The sequence below is a fragment of the Centropristis striata genome, chromosome 23 (assembly GCF_030273125.1).
Source record: "Centropristis striata isolate RG_2023a ecotype Rhode Island chromosome 23, C.striata_1.0, whole genome shotgun sequence".
NCBI classification, from domain to species: Eukaryota; Metazoa; Chordata; class Actinopteri; order Perciformes; family Serranidae; genus Centropristis; species Centropristis striata.
Window position 1 is genome coordinate 17,523,891 of NC_081539.1, and position 27,635 is coordinate 17,551,525.

The 27,635-nt window shown below is 39.9% G+C and overlaps 1 protein-coding gene across 2 annotated transcripts in view; it reads right to left on the reverse strand.

The window, feature by feature from the left end:
- The window catches only part of arfgef1 (ADP-ribosylation factor guanine nucleotide-exchange factor 1 (brefeldin A-inhibited)), a 61,003-nt gene that overhangs the window by 27,445 nt on the left and 5,923 nt on the right, over positions 1-27,635 (reverse strand). Inside the window, exons 2-8 of one of the 2 annotated variants that reach the window (XM_059326703.1) lie at positions 10,657-10,687; positions 6,314-6,470; positions 6,007-6,153; positions 4,988-5,167; positions 4,468-4,521; positions 1,605-1,980; positions 967-1,092 (exon numbers count right to left, since the gene is read on the reverse strand). In XM_059326703.1, coding sequence (XP_059182686.1) covers positions 967-1,092; positions 1,605-1,980; positions 4,468-4,521; positions 4,988-5,167; positions 6,007-6,153; positions 6,314-6,470; positions 10,657-10,687 — 1,071 coding nt within the window. The remainder of the gene's footprint in view (positions 1-966; positions 1,093-1,604; positions 1,981-4,467; positions 4,522-4,987; positions 5,168-6,006; positions 6,154-6,313; positions 6,471-10,656; positions 10,688-27,635) is intronic. The other variant, XM_059326704.1, reaches the window with a different exon arrangement.

A 27,635-nucleotide genomic window follows, 5' to 3' on the forward strand; every position in this document is an offset into this window, starting at 1 on the left:
TCATGACCCACAAGGCAACATTAAACTGTCGGGATTTAATCTGGAGTTAAACATGATGTTTCAGTCAAGTACAAAGAGAGAAAATGACACAGCACATTAGTAAACTGCATCTAAAAGAACTTTGAGGTCACAAGGGGATAGTTGAGTGCATTTCTGCTCTGTGTTCCTCCCGACCATTAGAGCCTGTTTGTCAAATTGCAGCTCAAGGGGAAAAAATGTATTTGAAAAAGGAACTCAAAGCACTATTCTTTTGTGTATGTAAGTTCATGAGCCTTTTTTTTGGCAGCCATAAAAAATAAAGGCTTCTTTTAACTTTTGCACACAAAGACAGAGTGCTTTGCCTTCTTTTTGTCAGCATCTATGGGAACTTCACTGAGGCTGACACGACCTAAAATCATAGTGTAGCTTCCCAGGAACTTGGGCTGTTATTTCTTAGCAGAGGGCCAGGTTTAGAGATTTTTTGCATCTCCTCTCAGACACATTTTTGCACCCAGAGAGGTGCTTGTTATCTCGCAAACAGGGGCACAGTCAATTTGTCACCCGAGGTGCAGCTTGAAATTCAGTACAGTGCACCTCTTGCCATTTTCAGTATGCATTAAAGGAAAGCACGTGCAAATAATGGGGGGATAAATTAGAATTTATAAATTTGGAAGGGTCGGTTATGCATAAAAGATTCTATGTCATGAAAAACAGGTGCATATTTGCACAGGTATTTAATGGGGAAGTGGAAATTCAAATAACCTGTATTCTATAGCAAACAAAGGGTGAGCAAACAAAAAAAAGGAGCTCATAGGAGCAGGAGAAAGAGCAAAGTGGATTGTACAACTAATCCTTTCTTTCATGCTTCTGAATCACTTAAATGACTCCTTTAACATTAGTAATACAAATGTTCCTACATAGTTATTTTAGGCCTTTATATCTTTATATTTGGTATATGCTATTCAGTGCATACTGAACACATCTCACCTCCTGCAACAGTATTGACCACCTCCTGCAGAATGCTCTGGACAATTTCCTGGGCTTTCTCCTCATAGTTTGGGGTCTCCACATCCTCCCCCTCACCTGCTTCTGATTGCTGCTGTGCTGCTGCATCTACACATCACACACACACAGTTTAAGAAAACACACCTTCTTTGTTGACGAGGGCAGTGTACACATTCGTTCTGGCTATAAGCATAGTGCTTTCTGGGCCAGCATCCATAAAGCTTCAGTTTCATTGACAGACTATTTTTAATCCAGCTGTTCATATTCTACACCAGCTCTCCCTCAGTGAATGAGCCATTGTAGGGTGAATGTGGTATCAAATGTTTGCAACGGTAAATACTGGTAACGGCCACTTTCATTTATTTGAATTAATCTACACAGAATGTCCAGATTGTGGCTTTTATCATTTATAACATATTCAATGTGCTCATTGTAACGCTAGATGTTTTTATTGCCCTAATTAGTTTAAAAGTACAGTTAAATTAGGCCTCTGTATATTGCTATTATGTGGGGGGTCAATTAAAAAATACAAGCCATTATAGTACTTTTGTCTTTTGTTAGACAAAAGAAAATGCATTAAGGAAAGTCGCAGTATAATAAAATAAACAGATTGTACTTACTCTGTGCTGCTGCGGTGGCTTGGTCTGCCTCAGTCTGTTCATTTTCAGCCACGCAGAAATCCGATCCGTTTTCTGGATCTGGGCTCTCGTAGACAGGCCCATGCTCTCCCTGCTCCTCCTGCTCCCTCTGCTCCTCCTGCTCCCCAGACACAGACCTGCTGCTGTCCTCCGGGGCGGGTGTCGAGGGGGTGGACGGGGTGGATGGGATGGTGATGCTGGGAGTTGGAGGGGTGACGGGCCCGTTGGCCTCCTGGGGCAGACCCTTGGCCGGCGGGTGGATGTGAGCCTGGAGCTGTGGGGAGTCTGGCTCTGTGTGCTGGGTGACCGGGGAGTGCTGCCGGTGCCGCTCTCTCTCCAGCTGCTTTGCTTCCTGCAGCTGTAGGCGGGTGGGGACACGCACACACATACGAAAAAAAAACACACAGACGGACACACAAAGAAACAGCAAAAGCATCCGTAGAACAGGCACATGCAGCACACACATACGCACACACAGAAAAAGACAGGTTAGGACTGTGTAAACAAACTCATAATAGCAATTACAAGTTTGAACAACCTGTCTAGATTCTCTGAGGGCTCAAGAGCCCAAAGCTGAGCCACAACACTTCCAGATGTCGAAGCAGAGAGCAAAGACATCACTTCTTAGATTCTGTCTAACATCTAGAGCTGTCAGCATACATTAATCGTGTGTTCTTATGGAAATGTATATGAAAACGCACTCACTGAGAAGTAGGACATGCTACTACAACAGCGATGAGACAAACTTTGTGGAATCGATTCATGCTGGCTGGTGTGAACTGGGTCTATTTCAGTCGGCTGGTGGCAGAAGGTATTTCTGATGGAAAATGGCTCATGCAGCCATGTCCTGACTGATGCGTCATGGCTGACATGTGTTACCACTGCTGCTGATATGGAGTACTGGAAAGTGTTGCTATGGTTTAGCTTGGTGGGTCAGGAGCTGAAAGTGGGTCACAAGAAATTTGCATACGGTTGTGGCTAAGAGAATACGTAAAGTTAGCAAATATTGTGTTATATAAGATAACAGTAAGGCTGCAACTAACAAATATTTTCATTGCCAACTAATCTGCCAATTATTTTCTTGATGAATGTCAGAAAATAGTTAAAATGTCCACCCCAGCCTCTCAAAGTCCAAAATGATGTCTTTAAATGGCTTGTTTTGTCAGTCCAAAATACAGAGCTAGTAAGTTTCATATGATATAAGACAGAGAAAAGCAGGAAATCTCCATATTTGGAAGGTTGAAAACTGATTTATTTTTTTTTGCCATTTTTGCATGAGAAATTTCTTTGCCGATGAATTGATTATCAGTGTAGTCGATGATTACTTTTCTGTCGGTCAACTGATAGCTCAGTCGAATAATTGTTGCAGCTCTAGATGATATATTGCTTCATGTCAGAGGCAAAGTTTGGTTTTAAGCAGAGTAAAACTATCTCCTGCTGATCTCAGGGGGGAAAGTAGTCATATGCACAGTTTCACACTTCACTGTTTTCATGGCAAACACCGATACAAGTTCCAAAAAAAGAGCAAACATTTACAAGCAGTGGAAGGTCTCTCAGCCAAGCTAAATTAACAACAGCCCATGGTGCGTTTTCAATCCAAGTGCATTTGTAGAATTGTCGGGCATAAATGTTAAAAAAACAAATTATAGACTTGAGTGACTCATAGAGAAAAAGCACAGTAACTAAAGAGAGGTATGGGTTACAGATGGAAGAGAGTGACACATTTACAAACAGTGGTGATAGATGGTGATCCTTATATCTACAGCAGACTAGCTTTTCAATTAATGACTGTAATTAACAGTATAAATCTGCCAAGTGCAGGGACACTGCTGGTGTCAGGAGTCTGTCTCATCTCCCTCTCTAGCCACAAGTCTCAATAACACAATCTGTTTTATGTCGTTTCTTCACACAAAAAGTTATTTTCTCCCACGAGGCAAACAAAAAAAACAGCATTTCATATTTATTTCATACACAAATTCCTTTTATTAAACCCATTATGCCTTGTTTTTAAAACCACACTTCCAGAAGCCACCCTGAGCCTGCTGCTATTGTCACATTTAAATGTAAGCAACTCATTTCAATGACACTGCACACTGAATGAAACAATTAGTATTGAATATGAGCAACGGTAACAAGGCCAGACAACGCACCTCGGCTGGAGGGGACAGGCGAGGCAGCGCAAACAAACTAAGCTCATTATTTAAATGCCACCTCAGTCGGATAGTGAAGGCTGAGTCTGTGTGAGAGTGAGCCAGACAAACACTGTGTGTGTGTGTGTGATCATACCATGCTGAGCTGCAGTGAGCAGGATACATCTACACAAACAGAGAGAGTGGATCTCCCCGTGCAGCAGCACAACACCACACAGGCAGTGACAACACAACAATAGGCCTCTGCCTCAAAGTCTGCCTTGTCTCTCTTTCTCCACCCCTGACTGCTTCTTTATATTTTTCCGTCTGCATCTGACTCAACACCAGTCGCTCATTGTTCTACAAGAACTGTAATAGCCCTTTGGACCAACAAAACCTAACAGAAAGCTGTCAGGAGCGAGACAGGCGCAGCTGACCTGCGATAAAACATTTACCACGCTCAGGTGTGGAGGTGAACTCAAATGTAAATTGGTGCAGGAAAGCAAGATGATTTGTAGGCAAGTCAACAAAAAGCCACGGCAAGCATATGGTGGAGAAGAAGTACACAGCATACCTGCTCCTGTGCAGTGTAGGAGCAAAGGAAGAGAACGGATGGGTGCATGAATGGATGAGGATAAAGAAGCGCACACACAGATACACAGAGAAGAGTTTGAGAGTTCTGATCAGGCAAGTCACGGCAGTCCTGCACGCTTTACCTGGCGGTCACGCTTTCTGGAGGCCAGAGACCAAGATAGCTTGTGATTTGTAAGCTATGTGTCCAAAAGGAAGGGAGGGAGGCAGGTGAGGAGGGGAAAAGTGTCATTCAAAAAGAAAAAGATGACATTAGAGCAAGCTTTTGTTTTAAGGCAACACCTAAAAATGTCCCTCTGGACACAAAGCAAACAGTAGACTTTAATTAAATCAGGAAAAGGCGGTTTGAATAAACCATCAAGCAGAAAGCTTTCTCACAGACTATATCTTTCATTATATTACAATCCCATCGGACCCTATGCCAAAACAGTTGACATACTTATGCTTTATTGTAGCATTTTTTAACTGCTTGGATTTTTTAGTCTAAAAAATCGATCCTATAAACAGCTACTGGCTTTTATTAGTGTCAAATTTAATCAGACAATGGCTCAAGGGAGGAGTTGTCCTCTCTCTCACTTGTGTGTGTCTTTCTACATTAACAGGATTATGTGTTATAAGTGAATGTTTCCAGAGGGTTGGACATACTGCTTGATTCTCCATGCGTGCAAAGATGACGTTGAGCATCTGTGTGAGCGTGGCCTTGGCTGTGGTCTGGTTGATGAGGTTCTTGCTGGCCAGGTAGATGTTGTAACACGTGCGGACGGCCTGCAGCACGGTGCCCTCGTGGATTTCTATGTGCTGAGAGGTCACTGCTGTCAACAGAGCCTGGAGGAAAGAGGGGAAGACCAGAGGTGGTTAAATGGCAGGAGTGACTTAATATATATGGAGGATAGAAGCAGCCAAAATAAAATTAAAAAAAAACTTTATTAATGAATTGATTTGACCTTTATAGAGATCACAAATACTGAAACATAATGATGCTCTTTACTTTGTACTACTAACTACAGCACTATAATCTTCACTTCACACTTTAATCCCCTTGTTATAGCTCATCTTCCAGGTGATTATCACATTAATAACATAATTACAGTGTACTTTTTCTACACAAAATTAGTCTTTTCAATTTTTTTTCTTAAAAAGCTACATAAAGTGTTGTGATTGAGAGTTTGTATGAAAGTGACACAAAGATACGGTGACTACTTTTGAGAATGAATGTTATTGTGATGGTAAATTAAAGTTCCCATATCGTAAAAAGTGGGATTTCAAGATCTTTTGTGACCATAAAGCAAGCCATGGTACCATCTAAATACTGTGAAATGCTCAATCAATGGAGAAATGTACAGTCTGTATTCAGAAACTGTTCCTTTAAATGAGCCATTAGGACTTCTGTATGGTTGTGATGTCACAACTACACTATATATAGGTAGGTAGCTATGTATAAGTGTCATTACAGTCATTCCCTGGCTGCAATGGTGGTGCAAAGATGCGAAGAGAAGTATTTCAAACAGATACAGAGTGAACAGAGTTGAACATTAAAGCATGTACATATTTTCTTGTAGAAACCTGAAGTATGAACCTGAACAACACATCCCCTTTAAAGTGTTCTAAAGTTAGCATCTGTGTAATGAGCTGTGACATTTCAAAAGAGGAGGACAACAGCACACCTTAATGATCTGTAGTTGCACGCCCTCATCGGTCTGTGGCCCTTGAAAACAAGCACAGATGGTCTCGATGATCCTGTCGATGAGCTTCTTGCCCGGGGCCGTGCTGTCCGGGGCGCTGCCCGTCAGGTGGCCGTACGCTATCAGCTTCTACAAGCCAGAAACATATGCAAACATCAGGAATGTCATGACACTTTTATGCACTATAACCTTATTAAAAAATACTTTCATGTGTGTTTTTTTGGCCTCTCAACATGACTTTAGTCGAGGTAGGCATGAGATCTGAAGTCCAACGTGTCCTGCCACTGACCTGTAAACAGTCGAGCGAGGTGATGACGATGCGGGGACATTTGGACTGACATGCCAGCTCAAACGGCAAGAAGTACTTGTCGGCTTCAATGAAGTTGGTCTTTGATTTGATTGGCGGTAAAGTGCTGGAACCCGATTTACCGTCTCCACTGGGCGGACTAGGAAGGAACAATAGAAAAAAAAGAGAGACGGAGACTGTGAGATAAACACAGCGATCACACGGTCCAGTCTGTCAAATGGAGTCACCAGAAAAGCAGCTAGGTTCAAAAATCAGCCTGACACTCCCTTTGACATCCAGGCACGACTAACAGTGCATGACAAAGTGAAGAATGGCATGTTTCACTGTACAGAACAACTTTAATGTCTTGCACTGCATCCTGTTCCTCGGGGAAAATGCAGAGTAACAAAATCTTTATTACACCGAGTTTAATATAGTGCCCGACTGCTTCAAATTTTTCACTTGATCTCTCTCAGGGAGGCGTGCTAATCCCAGAGGTTTGTTATTCAGGCTTCATGCTGACAAAGCATCTCCTGGCCTTAAATCAAACGATACAGCATTTTTTCCCCCAGAATTTTTAAAGACCAGAGAACCAGACATAAAATATGGACCATTGCTTTCAGCAGCCATGTGTCTACAGCATCCCCGAGCACAGCCACCACACCCAGACTGCACTAGCTGGAATAGGAGGAGAGCAGAGAAAGGGAGGGCGGGAGAGGGAGATAGAAAGAGAGGGAGGGGTTTCATTGTTTATGTCTTGGCAATGAAAAAGGATGACTTCAGCTCTTTTTAGAGGGACGACCTCAGAGAGCATAGCCGGGCACTATCATAGGAAGAAACAGAAGAAGGGAGGAAGGATGAGGTGCCTTGTAAAGGAGGGAAAGAGGGATACAATTGTGAGGAGAGCTATTTGGAAACAAAAGAGTAACCAGGTTTTGAGTAGCATGAATTCAAGAGGAATTAGAGCAAGATGAAGGGATCATAGTGAGAAACAGAAGTGAGGAGCTTAATAAAGGAAGGGAATAAAAAATATTACAAGAGCTATCAGAAAACAACAGTAAACAAATGAAAGAGGAAAAGGCTACAGAACAGATATATAAACAGGATTTTAGAAAAATGTGAGTGTTTAACAGCCTTCATCATTTTTAAAACCTTTCGGACCAAAAAAGATCAAAGTGGAGCTGTGATTCAGCAAAGAGCATTCACTCTGCTGGCTCATCTGTTATGGTCCCTGACCCGGCCTCCATCTCTCTCGGCTATTGTGCTGCGTGTCTGCAGGGAGCTCTCCTCCTCTGGCTTATTCCTGGACTCCCTGCTTAATGTCAGCTGGCCCGCTCTCTCCCTTATAATCAGCCCGACGTCAGACTGAGCCTGCTTATAAAATATAATATGGCCATTAACTGGGTTTTAGTCAGACAGCGAAGTCTACGTCTGCGACTCCCTGGTGCCACAGTGGGGGGCTTCAATTTAAACGAGCAGCACATGCTTTGTAATGGAGTTGAAGACAGATTTACATGCCAATAAATCAATATAATATCAATATCATGATGCATGGTTAAACGGCGTCTGGTATTTGGTTATAGCAATACTGACTGAGCTTGACAGTTCATCCTTGACCATGGAGGTGATAAAAGTCTCCACTCAAAGTCCCCTTACTCTTCTGATCTGGAGTTTTCAACAGCACTGCACACAATCACATTGTCTTCTTCCACAGTTTGTTCAGTTGTCATGTAACTGTTGAAGGAATAGTTAAATCTTTTTTGCTTTCCTCCCAAGAGTTAGATGAGAGGATCAATACCACCTGGGGTCTCCACTGGTTGCCTGGCAACCTCACGGTGACAATTAAGACTTTCAGGAAGTTACTGTGCTGGGAAAAGTCTGGCAAATGACTGCCCATGAAACCAATTTTTGCATGGATTAAATAAACAAGATAAACTCGCTAAATAGTGAACTGTAGAGATGTTGGTAGATGGATTTTATGACCTGGGATCCAACTCCAGGCCACTGTTTGCAAAAGAAGTCAAACCATATAGAAGTCTATGAGAAAATTACTGCTAATATTTTCCTGAATTAGTTTATGGTCTCGCGAGTTTTAAGTCTTCTTCAATACAGCATGATGTTTATTTTGTAAATTATGGCCCCATTTAGAGTAAAATAAAAACTTACAAACCAGGGTATGCTTTAAGGCTTCGCAAACCTCTGATAGAAAAGTTGCTACCATGGCATGGTAAATGGTAAATGGACCTACACATATAGCTTTTCTAGTCGCTTTGCGACCACTCAAATCGCTTTACACTACAGACTGCGCTCATTCACCCGTTCACACACACATTCATACTGGTGGCAGAGGGTACCCTAAACGGTGCCACCTGCCACCATTGGGAATTCATTCACACCGATGAATGCAGTATCGGGAGCAATTTGGGGTTCAGTATCTTGCTCAAGGATACTTCGACATGTAGGCTGCCATGGTCAGGCAGGTCAGGCTAACCCTCCGATCGAGGGTAACCCGCTCTACCAACCTGAGCCCATGGCGACCAGTTCAAAAAAGTTAATTGTGACATTTTGGTCCCCTGGACAATGTTCAGCATTAAGCATTGAGTAGTTAAACGATCCCTAAGGAGTCTGTCTTTTTTCTGGTAAGTACATTTTTTTCTAAGCCTGAATTTCGCTAGCCAAAATTAGCATCCCAATTTAATTCACAACTGAGTTTTGCACCTCGCTAACAAAGGTAGCTAGCTAGAGCTAGCTTTAGCTGGTTACTTAGCTTTTAACGTAACATTCCTCCCCAACTCTAGCGTCTCCTCCAAATAGAGTCCCTTCTGGCTCCAAAAAAACAGGTGTTGTTATGGTTAAGTGATTGATTTTCTACAGTAAATCCTTTTTGTTTGGTCATTACATTCACTTAACAGTTTATTTTGAGGCATTTCCTTAAGCAATGACAGTGGTTGCCACAGATTTAGCTACAAAATAAAAGCAAAATAGAAACTTTTAGGTAGCTTAGACTCTTTCATGTTGGAAAGATTGCAGCAGTATTACAATTCATCTCACACTGATGATGAAATTGATGAACAAATTTCATGGGCTTATGGGAAATTCGAAGCTTCAGTCCAACAATGCCTATGGCCAGCAATCAAACTATGATGATACAATAACTGTGAGTGCTCTTCTACCTTGGTGGCAACATTTTCCAAATCTCTGCCAATAACAGCAGTAACCAACCAACCAAATTCACCTAGGGGAATCAGAATTGCATATTTATGTATGCATCACCAATAGTAATTGCCTCTTTCTCTATATCAATAGTGTTAAAATATCAAAGTACTTAAATTGCCAGTATTGCTCAGTGCTAACTGCTATCTGGACTTTTTTAAAATACTATACAAATGATTTTGATACTAAGATGTTTGTTTCTAGAGTAATATAAATTAAACAAACTGTGATAAATACTTGACATCCCTACTGTTGAGATTTTAAAGATGTCCTTGATAAATCTGGGCTTGTATGCGACTGTGCTACAGAATGAATGAACAAAGAGAAAATATTTAAATAAGACTGCAGGCTCACGCAAAAAGTACATCTGTATTCCCGAGTAGCACTGTGAGACTATTGCATCTATATAACATGAAAAATAGGTGAGAGTTGTAAAGTGCCTGAGATGAATCCAAAAGCAGCAGCAGCCGTTTGTGGGAGCTGGGTGTGGCTGCACACAGCTACCACATCTATCTATCTTTGATCTCGCAGTCCTAAGCTTAAGGGTAAAATCTGGATGGAAGTTGGTTACTGGTAATGCTAATTTGGAGAGAATAAAAAAGCTGGAGAGAGATAATGGGCAGTGAATGTGGAGGGAGGGACACTGTGTGTGTGTGTGTGTGTGTGTGTGTGTGTGTGTGTGTGTGTGTGAGAGAGGAAACTGTTAAAACAGCAGGGGGAGGAAAGGATGGGGAAGAGGAGAGGTGGCACTCATGCTACGTTTCATTCCAAGCCCATGTTATTTGGCAGCCCATACACACACACACAAACACACACACTGTCAAAAACAAGTTCAGCATTAGGCAGGGGTTCGTGAAGAAAGCCATTAATGAGAAGGCAAGGGGCTGTTGGGAACAGGCCAGGCAGAGAGACACAAACAAACACACACTAGAGGCAACACACACACACACACACACACACACACACACACACACACACTGTTCTAATCCCCTTCACTAGTCTGAACACAGGAGAAAACAACAGAGAGGCTTGCAGTTGAGCCATGAATTTTACAGTGACTGAACACACAGAAAGAGACACAATTAAATGACCCACTGTGCCTTTTTGTGGTATGTAATTAATCAATTGCTTACCTTAATTTTTCTGATTCCTCTTTGATTTCCTCTGAAACAGAAAAAAGAAAGGGATGAGATGTTAAATCGGTCAAGGGTGAGCCTTGGGGAATGTACATTCTGCAGTATTTTACTCAGCTAATGACACCATGGGGAGCGAAGCACATATCAGGCTTGGCAGCGCAGAGGATTGGAGTTATTTTTTCGAAAATCTTCCCTAAAAACTCCTGAATGCACAACTTAAGTGTGTGCACATCACATCAGATGCTGCTTTTCAGAGCCTTTTCAGGAATCTGAAGCTGTGTGTGCACAACTACTAGTTTCACTCCCAGAGGATTAGGCTTCACGCGGATCGTACTGTGCTGACAGTTACAGTACATAGAACTGCACATATCTGACATGTTTTGTACTCTAGATGCAAGAATAGACTGAGTTCTTAGATGTACTTGTGCTAAAAGGTTTTTTTTTTGCCTGAGTTTCATTGTGTCGTCATGGGTTCGGCCTTGTTGACGTCCCACCACTGTGCAGTAAGGAGCCTGGTTAATGTATTGCCTCAGCAGCAACTCGGCCCCCAAAAATTTTATCATTATTCACTCTGCACCGTGTCCGTGAGCCAGGCCAACATTTGTGTTTATTTCTCAGATCTCCAGGCATGAAAGCAGTTGTATGAACTTACTGAGCACTGGCACAGAAGAGCAGAAAAAAAACAGAGGCAGACACACACAGAGGGAGAGATAAGTGAGATAGAGAGACAGAAATAGAGCTAGAGAGAGCCAAAGAGAGGCCAATTGGTACTAGACATTAAAGGGGGCCTTCAATGAGGAAGCTTTTTAAAACACAGTGGCAATCGGCTAAGTCCTCGCAGAATTGCACCAGTCTGTGATGGTTGGGAAAAACCCCAGTAATGCAATGACAGTCCAATTATTTCACTGCTGGAAGGCTAACAGTCCTTTCAAAGAAATCCACTTGGCGAGAATATTTAGCACTTAACACTCTGTGGAATTAAATTAAGGCTAGTTCCAACCACGTTTCACTGTACGACCCACGAGGGACACGCGGGGAAACAGTTAGAATAAGCCAAGTGACGTTTTTTTTGTTTTTGGAATGAAGTTAATCTATACATCCGTTTTGTCCTACAAAATGTACATGAGAGCCAAGCATAAATCATCTCGTCATCTTTTCATGTCATCATTCTGAGACAGACTGAATGGGATCGTGAAGATTTGACTCAAGTCTCGTCTAACACTTCTGTGCTGTTACATCTGTGTGTATGCATCAACCTGAGAGGGTGAGGATGCCTTTAATACCTTGTACATCACATATGGAGTAACTAATTAGTCTGTAGATTAGTGGTCAAGTCATCAATTAACACTAACAATATTATTCGATACGTGTAATACTTTCTGCCTTATCCTTCTTATTTTTTTCATGTATTTATTTATTACTGCATCAGCCATACTTGTTCTTATTTTTGTTTTATCACTTTATTCTTGTTTTTATCCGTTTATCCCTAATGCACCTTCAATTGTGGCACTCCCAATTTTGTTGCACCGGTGTCTATAAAATGATAATATTACAATCTACAATCTTATTTTAGTCTAATGTCCCAGAGCAAAAGGTGACACCCTTAAGGGGAGACACTACATGGGACAGGGTTAAAACTAATATATATCATCATGAAACTTCCCTAGTCGATTGCATAGTTGCAAGTTTTTTTAAAAATATTATGTTAAAATATATAAATGAGGTGTTGTCTGATCGAATAGATGCTAATTGCATTAAGTACCATAACATAACTCTGGACATTGGATAAAGCCAGGTGAAAATCCTTGCTTCATTTTCTTGATATGTTCGAGTCAAAGGTTTTCACACAGGGAATATTGGTTTTATTATCACTCCATAAATCAGATGATACTTTCAACAGCCATAAAAAAAAAATCCACTTTTGCCATGTTTTTAGGAATAAAATGTTCCAGAAAATCAGGCTATGAATGATATATGAAGAAACCCCCTCTGCAAAAACTTTCAGAATGAAACTGGAAAGTTTGGTGGATGTAAGTGCTGCTGAAGTGGAGATTTCTGGCTCGGAGTATTAAAAAAGTATTTATGAGAAAACATCCTTTATGTGTTGGAAAATACATTTTGCAAGATGTGAAAAGGGTAAAAATAAAATGAGCTAATAGGTATCACCATGACACTTCCTTAGCTGATTACTTACACTAATGAATTTGTATTTCAAGTTTTCTAAAATATTATGTTTAATAATGCAAATAAGGTGTTATCTAATGCTTACTTTTGGTGAATTTAGAAGAACTCTACAGTTGCAAATAGACAAAGTAAAATAAACACCTCACTTTGTGTTTTGGATGTTTTTTTCCACTTGTCTGAAGGAAGGCATGACATCAAACAGCCCAAAATCTCAAAATTGACAAATGCATGAAAAATATTTTGCCTCTTAAATTGCTTGCTTTGTCCCACAAATAGTCCAAAATACAAATAAATTAAAATTGACAATGAAAGAAAAGAGAAAGCATCCTCTCATTTTAGAAGCTGCAAATATGTGTTATTTCTCGATATAATAAGGCCGCAGCTGACGATTATCTTCATCAATGATTAAAACTTCTCTTCTTGAGTAATTGGAGGGGCGGCAATATTTAATCACAAATGAATGAACTGTGTCACAAACTGGCAGACTGGTGCAGGGAGTGTGTACGAAGCATCAGACATAACAGGAACAAACAAAAACAGAGAGATGAGAGAGACACACAGATGGACAGATAAAGAAGTGCTGAGAGATCCCAGACGCTGCCAATTATACTTGTTATTATGATGATAACTTCCTCATTTTCGCTGTGACCTTTTGATTCTTACTGTAGGGACATTTTTGGAAAAACCTCTCATTATACTCTGTTTGTTTTATGCACTTTCTTCTTGATTATACCATCACAACTGTCTCACTGCGGATTATATTTTTTACCCAGGTTAAATTTTGCACTTAAAGCTGTAATTGTACGACTGTTTACTACTTCTATTGCTATTGCCATGAATCGATATAATATTGTAGGGCTGGTCGATATATCAATATAAAAAATAAATATCGATATATATTTAAATGTGATACGGAATTAGACCATATCGCATATATCGATATAGTTCCATTTTTTTCTTTGTATACAAATGCTGCCCTTACTACGGTTTGTCATATTTGGTTATTTTGTAATGTTGGTTATTCTTTTCTGATATAAAAATATTTATTTCGGAAAAAGACTGGCCTATTTTATTTCATAGGCTGTTTTATTTAAAAAAAAAATGTTTTATTCAAATGTGCACTTTAGTGAGCTTTGATTTTTTTTAAATAAATAGGTACTCCTGTTATACAGTATTATGTTCACTTAAATAAAATAAAACTACTTGTGACATGTCATATTTGGCTTTGACTTTGACTGAACATTTGCCCTCACTTTGTGATACAAATATTGGGATATATATCGTATATCGATATTGAACCTAAATATATTATATAATATAATATATTATTAATCTATAAACAAATTACCTCAGCGAAGAACAGAAATAACCAAAAAGTTCCATGAATCCAAAGTAACATCTTTATATTGCTTGTTTTGTCTGACCCCAAACGCAAACACTATTTTATTTACAATGATACAAACAAAAAAAAGCTGTGAAATTTCAGATTTGAGAAGCTGGAACCAAAACATTTTTGCTCAATAAATTAACGCAATTGTTAATCATTCATCTGCGTTTTTGTTGATGGACTAATCCTATAATTTTCTACTTGTTTCAGCACTAATTATCACGAGCATGAATACTGCATTATGATGACCATGAATATTCATAATTATAATCTTCTTGCTCTGTGTATTCTCTTCAAACTTTGAAATTCTTGACAACAAATCAGTGGAGTTTTTTTTCCCACCAAAGTGAATAATCAGACCAATGTTTCATCTCTCCCAGCTCCACTCTCACTCTAGCTGAGAGTGTGAGACAAAGCCAGACATCATAGAGCTGGACCTGAGAGAAAACTAGAGCAATATCACACTGTACAGTGAGAGAAAACGCTGTGTGTGCGTCTCTCCTGCTCTGCTCAGTGTCTGCAGCACTGTAGTCCGTAACATAGAAAAGTTACAGGAGCACTCTGGAGGTCTCTTTTCCAGGATGTGTGAAATTACAAACGCGCACTGACCCCAGGCTACTCCGCTTTTAATATCAGCTTCACGTCAAACCATTTATGAGGAGAATTTATCAGATTTATGCAAATACACACACTCGGGTCAACCCGAGAAGACAGGCAGGTGCGATCACACGTCTGATGGGAGGGAGGGGATCGTCATATTATCTGTGTAAGTAACCGTCAGATAATTAGCTCCGTGTGTCAGGAGTGTTGATGAGGAATTGTCATCCAAGGATTTAAACAGTGAAACCATGGCAACAGTGGGCTGTGTCTGTGATGAGAAAGACAAGGATATATATATATATATATATATATATATATATATATGTAGTATATATATAGTGCTGGATACTCCTGGGACTGGGCAGACGCGAGCGGCAAATTAAAGCTGTGGAATCACTTCTGATCGGTTTCAAAACAAACACGCAGACATATGCCGGGAGGCAATGACAGGCAGCCAAGTGGGACTAAAACACACATGTAAAACTAAACAGTTATTTATTAATTTACATCTCATCTCTATCAGCGGTGATATAATCAGAACAAGTGCCGCGAGGAATGTAAAAGAAGACGTATTTTAGTCTGCATTTGCCTCGTAACAGTCAGAGAATTATGAATAATAAGCTGTATTTCCATTGCAGTTGAAGTAAATTTTAGAGCAAAGTTTTGAATTGTAGCATAACAGAAAATGCGAGTTAGGAAAGTTTCCATCAACTGGTTTAGAGCAAATAAACAAAGCTGCAAAACGTGGTTTGGTCAGAAGATGGCAGTGTAATGTGTTGCTGCAGGCTAATCTGTCTGTAAGAGAGAAAATGGAGAGAAGTCTTCAGGAATTGGATTCAACTTATGACTGTTAGTTCATGCCAGCAGAAACAGCTGATCAGTCATTTCAGTTAAATGTTCGCTACGTCAGAAGTTGCATGGAAAAAAAGCGTGTCCATCTGTCATTTAGCACATTTTGCAAAAAAAGTAAAAGAAAAACACCTCAAGTGAGATTAACAACTTTTTTGCCCATTTTCAAAAAGTTTGATCAAATTATGCTGTTTGCATCAAGCTGTTGTCATGTGAATCTCCAAAATGCGCATTGAAATTAATTGATGGAAACATGACTATATTCTGATCAGGTGTCCCAAAATAAACCAAACACTGGATAAAAACTTCATAAGCAGTGGAGCCCATAAACACTATACTGGTAAAAGAAATGCTCAATTTGTTGGACAACATAGATAAAACACTAAGTTTGGAAAATCAGACCTACCCCTTTAAGTGCCAAGTTCACAAGTAGCTTGTAAACACTAAATATCTCCAAATTCCTTGAATATTTCTGGTGCTCTGTGGTGTTCCAGTTAGTTTAGAATTTCTTCTGTACAGACTATCATGAGCTCAGAAGTAGCACATTTTGGTTACATATTAACCCAAACCCACTCTCCTCCACCTCCGCTCTGCAGCACTCATGCCAAATACCTCTGACCTTGAAGGCGCCCTGTACAGTGCCCTGGTTTGTCCCAGGACCCGGTTAAATCACAGAACAACAACAGCAGCAGCAGCAGTTCAGTGTAATGGGTAATACCTCCTACACGCTGCTGTCATACAACTCTACAGTGACGCACATGAAGCTGAATTTCTCACCACTTTTCAGTCTAATGAGTCCACATGAAGAAGACCAGGGGCTTTTATGAATCAAGTAGTGAAACTCTTTGAAAATGTGAAACCGAAACAGACTCCCACAAAGCCCAAATTTGTTTTTTTAATTGCAAATATGTCTCCACACATCCATTATTCTCCATTTGCATCTTAAAAACACATTTTCTAAGAAGTCAGAAACAATGGTCCGAATACCACTATGAAAGTGAAGGAAAATTAGGTCAATCATTTAAAGAAAACTTTAAAACAAATTGCTCTGTACTGGATCTACCTCTTTATGTACTATGATACCCATTGCACATACACAATACCATTTACCTGTTTATTGTTTCTATTTTAAATATTGTACTTTTTACATTTGACTGTTTTGATTTTTTGTTGTTTTACTGCATATTTTGCACATTTCCTACTCTTATCTTTATTTTATTTATTTATTTTTTTCTTACAAACCGTGCACTGGGAGGAACGTTATTTTAATCTGTGTGTCTTGTACATATGGAAATTTAACAATAAAACTGACGGATTGTTAACTTTCTTTTCTTAAAACATAGATTTTAATTTTTTTCAAGGATTACAAAGAACATTTATTAACCAAGTGCTCATATATTCTCAGCAGTTACAAAAATAAAATAACAATACAATAAAAGGTTAAAATAATAATAATAATAACAATAATAATAATAATAATAATAATAATAATAATACACCTAGGGCTACTCCAGTCTGGATTGCTTAAACTTTTTAACATAATACTGAATTACAGGCTTGACTTTGTCGTCTGATGCTTCAGCAGGTGAGGATAAATTACTGGCCTTTATCATGCTTAAAACAACCACTGAGACTGAAACACTCCAGTGGGGGAAGTGGCATACATAAGCCACCTATTTCACTGACCAGATACATTAGAGGGAGTGATCCTGCTCTGTCGGAGCTATAACCCAGACCAGACCTCAACACAAAGCCTTTGAGAGCTCCATAATGTATGAGAGCAGCCTGCTAAGCCCTCGATCATCTCTATCATTCTGCTCATCTTCAAGGTGCTTTTCCCCTCTTACCCTGACTTTGACCCAGATCCTTACAGTAGATGACAGTAAGACATTAACCGAGCATTAATGTTTGAAATCTCCCCTTGGAGACATTTCTAACATCATCAAGAGACAAGTGGGTCAGATACATGTTGAAATTTCCTATTTCTCCACTGCTTCAGTTAAGCAATCCAGCACTGACCAGACACTGTGCAAATGTGAGCTTTTTTTTTTTTTTACCCTGGTTTCAGTTTGAACTGAATCCCATATACCCTGAGGTTGTCATCTATTCAAGGGCCCCCTAAAGCTGCCTCTAAGCTGGGGAGAAGGTCAGTCAAAAGCTGGCTAATCATTTCTCCACTCTCCTCCGGAGTGACTGCAGTCTCCGAGCCTGGATAAAGGAGAGAGTAGGAGTTTTTTTTTTGAGAGCTAGCAAGAGAACAAAATGGACATGCACGAATGCAGCCACGTATAGGCATGCACACCAGTTGAGTACTTCCCCACCGTCTATTGTAGCACCAGATATATTTACAGCCTTTGTAATCCTGATGCGGAAATAGAACACTTCCTGAATTTTCAGAAAAACATTCAGCCCTGCAACCTCGGCTTCTGTTTTGATACACAAAGTTGCTGAGTCAATGCTGCCAACCATTACGACATGATTAATTCATGAAAGACATCCTCCTTGGAACCATATTTATTATTGGATACTTCCATGTCTGGTGAAGACACTGCACAAACATCCCTGTAGATCAGCCTTAGCCGCAGACTTATTAAAGTAAACATAATAGCCTAGGTCGCCCGGCACAACAAAGTCTGATATGCGACACTGTCACAACAAGGCCTTCTGTGAAAAATGCATGAGATGATGACGACATCGACACAAAAGCTTCTGCATCCTCCTCATGCACGCTCCTAACGCAGTTCTCCTCATCGGGCCTGAGTCAGCTCACGCAAAACAGCCACATGCCACCTCTGTCCGCTACTATGTCACACTAGCATGGGAAAATGTGTTTAGCATTGTACTATACTCTGCTGTATGACTAGTGTGGCCCATATGACAGCTCCTGAAATCCTATGGGGAGGAAAGCTGCTATTTCATGAGAGGAATGCACAACACCCTCACAGCTTCAGGTGACAGTGTCAGACTGAGATGCCAACATAAACGCAGCCTGAGCTAAACTGAAAGACGGCGAAATCACACTCAGCTGCTGAACTTGACAGTGAGCAGAGACAGGTTTCTGCAGCGCTTTATATAATGCACGTTCGGAAGAGGGCTTATCAGTGATCCCTTCAATCACACTTACACTGAGCTACAGCAGACGCTGATCGTGGCTTAGATATGAAATGCACAATGGTGTAGTCAGCCTCTTAGGATGCAAATGTGCAGCTGTGACAGATAAGGCTGATGAAATGGCATGGGGAGTATTTGGGAACCCTGAAGCCAAAGGTTAGAAGCAGGATTGCAGCAGGGTTACCGCTTCAAATCCTGAGAAAATCTGGTGAAAATCTGAGCCGAGTGAATGAGGAATGCGCAGCAGCTACAACCAAAATCCCTGGAGCGCTGCAGTTTACACCCTATTGCTTCAAATATGTATCTGGATGAAAGTAAACAGTGTTGATAAAAGATGTGCATGCATATTCATTAAAACCTTCACTGAATAAATAAACACTAAAGAGAGGCTAAAACCATACCGCGTTCACTAGGGGGTGAAGCTGCAACACATGATGATGCATTTAGGCAAATACAGCATCCATTAACACATACAAGCAGGACAACAGTCTGCTTTCATGATGGATCACATCAAAGTCCAACTGCTTCTCGAGGCAGCATGACAAAAACAACCTGCTCCCCGTCTCTCTCTGCTGACAAGAGCTGCTTCTCCTTCCTGGGCGCCACCCTGCCTTAGTGGCGTGACAAAGCATTCCTAAGCCAGCAGCAGCAGCAGCAGCAGCAGAGCACCCTGCTGGGAGTGCCCGCCACAAGGAAGACTACTCTCCAGGACCATTTGCTTTGGAATCACAGGTCTTATTCCTTCCCCAGGTGTGTTTGTGATCATGCAATGTGTGCTTGTGCAACAGTGCATTGAGAAAATGTAATGCAATATATCAGTAACTTGTGCTAAGAGCAACAAATACATTAACAAAAGATTTTTTCTGTGGCTCAATCAGCGCTGAAATGGCAATGTTAATGTTTTTACTACTTCACAGTGACTGCAAGTGCTCACAACGACTACACAATTACTCTGACACAACTGGAACACAATCATTTCTCTCCAATTAAAGGTTCCCTGTGGAGTTTTTAACCTCTAGTAGCACTACAGAGTTGTTTTTCTTTCTTAAGTGGGTCCTCCTCCATGCCAATGGTTGCATGCCATTCCACCGATCAACAGGTGGCAATAAGATACCAAGACATGCAACAATGGGCTAACAGAGGCTGGGGAGAAGAAGACTGCCAGTAAGTGAACATGAATAATGCACGATAAAAAATACTTAAAGGTGCAATGATTTTCCTGAAAAACAATTTACACTAAAATAATCATCACTTATAACCCACTCTGACTATATTTAATATTTTCTTTTCATGTCTTTTCATAGGCTGACATTATTATTGGTGTTGTCTGAGCTGGAGGCTTGGGAAGATCCACTAAATTATCCTTTCTGGATGTTAATACCATGTCTATTAGATAGCAAGACTGAAGATCGCTGGTCATTAGCGTATTAGATGTGATTGAGTTTGGGAAGAGAGACCAACTTTGAATGTTGTTCTCACAAACAGCAATGAATAAATAAATAAATAAATAGATCCTTCTCATTGTGCCTTTAAAAACAGCTTTGCAAATGTTTAATGAGTACGGAAATGCATTTTAACATTTGTTAGCTCAAAGATAAATGCTTTTTGATGAGTAATACTTTATGGAAACTTATTTTTTGCTTGTTAACCTGAAGTCAACAAGTCACCTTGAACTTAACATTTTGTAGATATGCTAAAATTTTAATTTGCTTACACTGAGCACTAAATGCTTTAATAATTTATTAATTTCTTCACAATCCATCCATCTTTCTTCATATATAAAAGAGGCCCCAATACAGGCCCCTACAGCCTAATCCAGGGTTAAGTTATATTTGTAAACCAATCAATATTATGTTTGATTCCTTGTTGCACTGAGATGGTTTACAACATCTACTTGACAGCAGTTGTATCATCAGTTTGAAGAACTTTTTTTCCTCAAGGGGCCCACCAGGTAAATCAACAGAATCCACTTGCTTGATATTATAAACTAAACAGGACAAGACACCATGAAAACCAAGTGAGTCCACAGCTAGTCCAGGCTCCACTGCCTCCTCAGTTCTAAAATTTTTTACAAAACAAAATGCACAAAGGTGTGCTCTCTTAAAGTGACAGTACGCATTTTCAAACAAACAAAATAGCCTATTGGAGACATAAAACGTATTATTAACATTCTGAAAATAAAATATATAAAGAAATATGTACTTATTTAGTGTAATTAGTTAACTTAATAATCTAACTTCAAATATAAACTCAAAAATGTTAAAAAAAAAAAAAAAAAAGAAGAGAAAAAAGAATGGATTTAGAAAACTATAACAAAACACAAACTTATCTTTGTTTCAAACATTATAATTGCCATAGTAAAAATGTAGACTGCATCACAGCTTTTCTATATGTTTATTCAAGGGTCTTTTTTTTGGGTACAACACCCATCAAAAGTGAACTATTAGTGTGAATTTGTTCTAAAAGATGGTTTGAACAGGATTTGCATTTCCAAGCATGAACAAATACAGAGTCCAAAATGCAGATTCCAACCAGCGGCAGCTCATCCGAGGGGCAGTACATCTGCAAAATGATGTGTAAATAGAGGCAAAGCGACCATTATTTCAACCCAAGGGGGACTCTGCTTGCTGATGCATGCTGTCAATGTGGACACTTTATTCAAAATACCCGGCTGTTTGTTCATGCAGCCCTCCAGTTCTCTTGCAAAAGCCGTGTGCCAGGAATACATGATTGGTTTTTAAAAGCATACGAAAAGAGATGGTACACCTGGAGTGCCATGGATGAGAATTACCAAAGTAATAGAACAGATACGTGCCTACTTTAAAATGCATTGATCAACCCTTATTCCTTAACAATTAAAAGGTTAAAAAACAAGGAGATATCTCTTACCAAAGCCAAACCAAGAGCTGCCTGACAAAGTACCGGACCATCCACATACTGGACTCTCTCCTAAGCTTGTATGAATAGTATCATTTAGCGGGTAAAGCCGTGCAAGGACAGGCCTAGAAGGCTGCACACACCTGGGCAAATATTCCTGCTGACTAAAGCTGTTGGATCAACACTAATTCAATAAGCAGACATTCTGCCAGCAAGATGTTAACACACAGAATCCCAATCAAACATGCACAGATACAGAACACACACACACACACTAAAAAAATCTCATGAGAGCTCTAACATTTCATCAATTAAGACACAGCAGAGCCTGCACACGGCTGCTCCCCTGGTGGGAGGGAACAGAGATAAACAGACAGCTCTCTGGAGACGATCTGCAGTACGTCACGAGAACCAGCAGCAAGAAAACAGCTCGCCGGGAGGGGGACAGCGGGTGAGAGCGAGGAGAGGAGAGGAGAGGGAGAAGGCGAGAGAAAGCAGGGACAAGGACGAGGCTGGCTTCCAAAACAAATCCGCTATATAAACCTGTCCCTTGTCAGCTCCATGGTTTGTGTCCACATGCTGCATGGGTGTGTGCTCATATTACAAGGCTACTAGAGGCTCATTTTAACACTGTAGAGAGATGTGTTTTCGTTCTTTCTGTGTGTGGCCTTTTGCATTTAAATCCTCCACAGAGAAGGAATAAATGAAAGAAAAAATGGAAATTTTTTCATGTATCCTAATCACATCCTGCCAGAGTGGAAAATCTGCAGTATGATAACACAGACGACTTCTTAATGAGCTTCTTTACACGCAGACATGAAGGAGAGGTAACAGGTCATTCCCTGACTCCATCACCTGAGCGAGGAGCTGGAGATCCCTCCTCCCGCAGTACCATTTCCATTTCAAAGAGCTCGGAGCCCATCTGCATCTGGCGTGGATCCCATGGTCTGCTCTAACCGCTCCGTATGCAGCAATCAGCTAAAATTCGATTGCTTTCACCTCAGTAAAGCACGGTGGTCACAGTGACTGTGTGTCTCCAGATATGGACCACTGACTGACTGTGCATGAAGAAGGTGTGAGTGAGGCTGGGCAGGATATGAGAAATGAGCTGAGGAGACAAGATAGGGACCCTCAGGTGGACATAAACCAGCTTTATGATGGTACAAGATGTAAAAAGTAAAGTTTTATCTCCATTCAGTGTCCAGCATTGACCCCATTATCCTGGCCATGAAGATTATTACATCTCTGGTGTATTTATTAATCAAGCAACAGCATTTTGAGAACAGTTTGTAATAAGACAATGTCCACAGGCATTATAATAAAGACTAAGCTGTGAGCCGTGAGCCGCTAAGATTGGCTAATCCGCGGATGAATCTGTGTGTAGGTGTGTACCTCCACCTCCTACCGAACGCAGATAAACATGGGGCGGCTGCGACCACCACGGAGAGCCTGAGAAAAATCAGACCCCTGACATTCCTATTGTCCAGGCTGAAAGGAAAGGTTGCACAGCAGTAATTACATTTGGAGGGGAAAGAAGGAAACCCTGTCAGAGGTTGTCTGGGCTACCTAATCATGTGTGCGCTCATGTGTATGTGTGTGTGTGTCTGTGCGTGCCTGTATGTGTGCATTCTGTGTGTGTGTCCAGCCTACCCCCTCACTCGCACTTGCATAAGCCTGTGTCTAATCACTAGTCTCACTCCCATGGCTGAATCAGGCGCTCATGTTTTATCCAAAAAGACACACACAGAAAGAAAAAAAAAAACCTCCACAGGGCCTTGATTACTCAGCTGTTGGCTTTGTTATTGGAATGAATTAATCTTTAATAACTCCGCTGCTGATACATGATTTGGCACATTTCTGCTCCAACACTATAAACTGCACTTTCTGTCCTCTGAAACAGGGTTATTATTATTGTGCAGGACTGTGCTACACGCGCTGCAGATAATAGCCAGTCAATGGAAGATAAATATGTGTACTCCTCAGCTCATCCAGCCATGGTGCCCTTTCTCATCCACCCTGCCCTTCTAAAGGTCCCAGCATGCTTAGCAGCGAGCTATGATGGACTAAAAACTTCAGAGGTGCTCTGTGGGAGACAACCACTGCAGTTATTGTGCATACAGTTACAGATTTTAAAAGGAGGATCAAAACATTTTTGGAATTATAACCAAGATTCCAAAAAAAGCTGGGACGTTGTCTAAAACATACAGGTGCATCTCAATAAATTAGAAAATCATGGAAAAGTCCATTTCCAGTAGTTCAAGTCAAATAACCCCAACCAAGTATTGAGTCATATAGGTGGAAATACTTTTCAGAGGCCAACATTTCCATATTAAACATACTTTTTTAAAATTGGTCTTTTGTAATATTAAACATTTTTGAGACACTGTATTTTAGGTCTTCATTAAATGTAAGCTATAATCATTATAATTAGAAAAAATTAAATAATTGAAGACATGAAATGTTTTATTCTGTGTGTAATGGATCTATATAATGTGTTATTTCAACTTTTTGAATTGAATTACTGACATAAATAAACTTTTCTATGATATTCTAATTTATTGAGATGCACCTGTAAATAAAAAAAATGCTCTCTGACATATATTCAATTGAAAACTGTACAAAGACAGTATGTTCAATTTTTAAAATGACAAACTTTTTTTTTTTTTTGGAAATATGCGCTCTGAAGTCTGTATTTATTTTCGGCGCCCCAACCTTACAAGTCAAAAACAAACATGGCATGATTTAGAAATGGTGTTCGCTATTCTTTTTTTTTTTTTTAAATAGTCAGAATTTGCCTGAAACTGAACAGCAATGATATTTAGCCATTCATTTTATTCCTATTTATTCAGTTATCCTTTATATAATTGGCTGACAATGAAAAACATTGTTTGTATAATGTATAACAATGTATACTAATGTATAACAATGTTAAATATTATTTAATAAAGTTTTATGTTTGAGAAAGTAGCTCTCTGGGTACCTTTGCAGAATGGGGAAAATGTTGATCCAAATAAAAAAAAGGGGTTTATTTTCATTCCAGCTCAAAAAATTACAATGTTGGCCGCCATATCAGTTATCAAGGAATTTGCCCCCTTTGCAATCAGTATTGGTCTCCAAAACCCCATATCGGTTGGGAAACACTCTTCTGTGTACTTTAAATCTTTATTATAAGACACTGTTTATTATAAATGTACACAGTGGTTCTAACTGGTATACTTTGTATGGCCTCTTGTGTGAGTTAAGCTAAGGATATATGGTTTAGTAGCAAGAATTTATTTTAATTTCAGTTCAACTGTAAGCTTTTAACTTCTGCCTCCTCACTCACACCTTCTTTTTACCCGCCACTCTCCGTCCATCTCCCCCAGTAATGGTGATGTATTATTTGCCAGGTACCAACTTCCCTGGGATGAATACAGATGATAGATCAATACAAGATAGATAACGCTGATGAACAAGATGAAACAGAAACAGAGAAGAAGAGCGAAATGGGAGGGTTTCATCTGTTTGCGGTATAATTAATTTATCACCTGTCCCAGGACTGAAGGAGGCATCAGTGGAGAGAAATAATGTATTATGTATGGAGGTATCAGCGTCAGGAAATAAATTTAAAAAAGAGGGGAGGGAGGGGAAAAAAACTACTCTTCCTTCTAAATTCTAAACCGTCTCGTCCGTATAGATAAAAGGATTATTTATGCTTTCAGAGAGAGCACTGGCCCTGCCATGTTGCCTATTCCACTGCTCATTATCTGAATACCAGTCAACCTTTGGGGTTACAAGCAGCTTAAGTGTCTGCACTTAGTCTGGAGGGGAGAAACGAGACAGAAACCAGTTCATGTCTACCTTTCCTTCAGGGCAACATAAACTTGAACGTGGAACAATTTCTTGCAACTAATTTATCTCTTTACCTTTTGCACTATGGATTGAGAACTTTTTTCTCAAATTGGATGAGAAATAAAGCCAATAATTGCTGCAGCCCTACAACAGGCTAAAAAGGGAGTTAGTTTGTAGTTCCACTTTGAAAGAAGGTATGAATGTATTTCATACTTTTAAAGTCGGGGTAAAGCAAATATATATATATATATTTGATAGATTTGAGTTTTCCCCACCAGAGAAAAATGTCTTATTGAACATGCAGACAAATTAGAATCAGAAAAAAGTAAAATAGTATTTAAAATAGTGGAAAGATGAGCAGTATTTTCTGCTCTGAAACGCTGGGGGCGTGTCCACCGAAGGCCCTAAAACCTGATATCTGATATCAAACTTCTCCAGTGACTCTCTGCTGCTGTCACTCTGGCTATCTGTCTCTCTCTAAATGTTCATGCCAAACAAACTACGGAGAATAAATCTCTTTTGGCAGTCAGACCAAAAGTGGTGCACTAACCCGCTGTCTTCGGCATGGAGGTCTTCGTGACCACCCCTAGACAGAAACTCTTTTTAGGTTCATACAATGCTCTGGAGTTAGAGCGTATGTAGGATATTACTTCAGACATTGTCATTTTCCGTCGCTATGACCGCTGACACGAGTTAACGTAAGCTTCGGCAAATGTTATAAGTAAACTTATCAGCATTAGATACTTATATAGTGTTGGGGGCAGAGTTATGATGAGGAACCTCCAGTGTGTCATCAAGCTATGATTTTAGACACGCCCAAAAAACCTTAACACAGAAAAACTGTTTATTGGTCCAACTCCAAAATTAAGTCATAGATAGTTTCAAGTCTTTTTACATGTTTCAGCTGTTATTTTTTACCTTGTGAAATGTGTTTTGATACAAATCTCTTCTTTAACTTTACCCAGACTTTAAGAACTTTTAGGAAGAAAACTGAGCTGCACACATACCTGCACACACTATATATAATTTCAGTTCAATTCAGACAGTGGAACATTTAGTGCCATTTACAGCACACTGTTGAATAAATGTGACATAAAAATGTAGCTGACGGCTGCCATCTCTTCCCTCATTTAGCAGTTTGATCAGCAGGTTACCTGGTGTGCCTCCGCTGCATAAAACTGCCTGATTTAAACTTCTGGGTTGATACATTTCTGTCAGGAATATGAAGGATGCTGGCAAAAAGGTTGTCAGGTACACAAATCAGGCAAGCTTTTATTATTCCGTAAGAGTACAAACATTCGAGGTTTGCCCTGACAGCAGCCCTCGGCTCCTGCACTTCATATTTGGGGGAAGGCTGTGTGGCTCTTTCGGGAGTCGTTGTAAAAACCTTAATTAACAAACGGGATCATTTATAGCCCGGTGCTTATCACGGGTGAGCATGTGGTGACGATGGTTGCGGCTTATCATGGAGGAGCATGTGTTCGCCATCCTTAATGATCAGAGGTACATTTGTCCCACTGGCTCCCCTGCCAGGTTTTGTCAACTGAAAGAAAAAGGAAAAGGTGGCCCGTGCAGGCAGAGACCTTGGGTTTGATGGAAAAAAGAACAGCTTGCAAACTCTTTTTGATTTTGTCTGTGTTTACGGTTTTTATTCAAGAGACTTTTGACCTTGGAGAGGAAAATGTTTTGCCAGTTATGCCACAAATAGAGTGCTAATAGCTGAAGCTGTCAAACAACGTGGTTAGGTCTAAATTAGGATCTTACAGTGAAGCAAAAAACCATGTATGAGCAGGAAAGTTAAAATGTACACATACTGCAAGTAGAGATGTTGATGATTAATTGATAATGATTTCTTAGCCTTTGATTTATGAATGATTATTGGTAATAAAGTGGCAGAAGCTCAATTAAGGAAATTGCTTGAATTTCACAGCTGTCTTTCACAAATCATTGATTTACAGGAATCTTTCAAAAGGTAAAAAACATTTATAAACAGATATATCGGTTGACAGATATTATTGGCCAATAATAACCTATTGAAGGCATATCGGTATCATATCGTATGGTATTATTGTGTATGCTGTTCGTTATGAAAACTTGTTTTATTTACACACTGTATAATGCATGGCAATGGCATGAT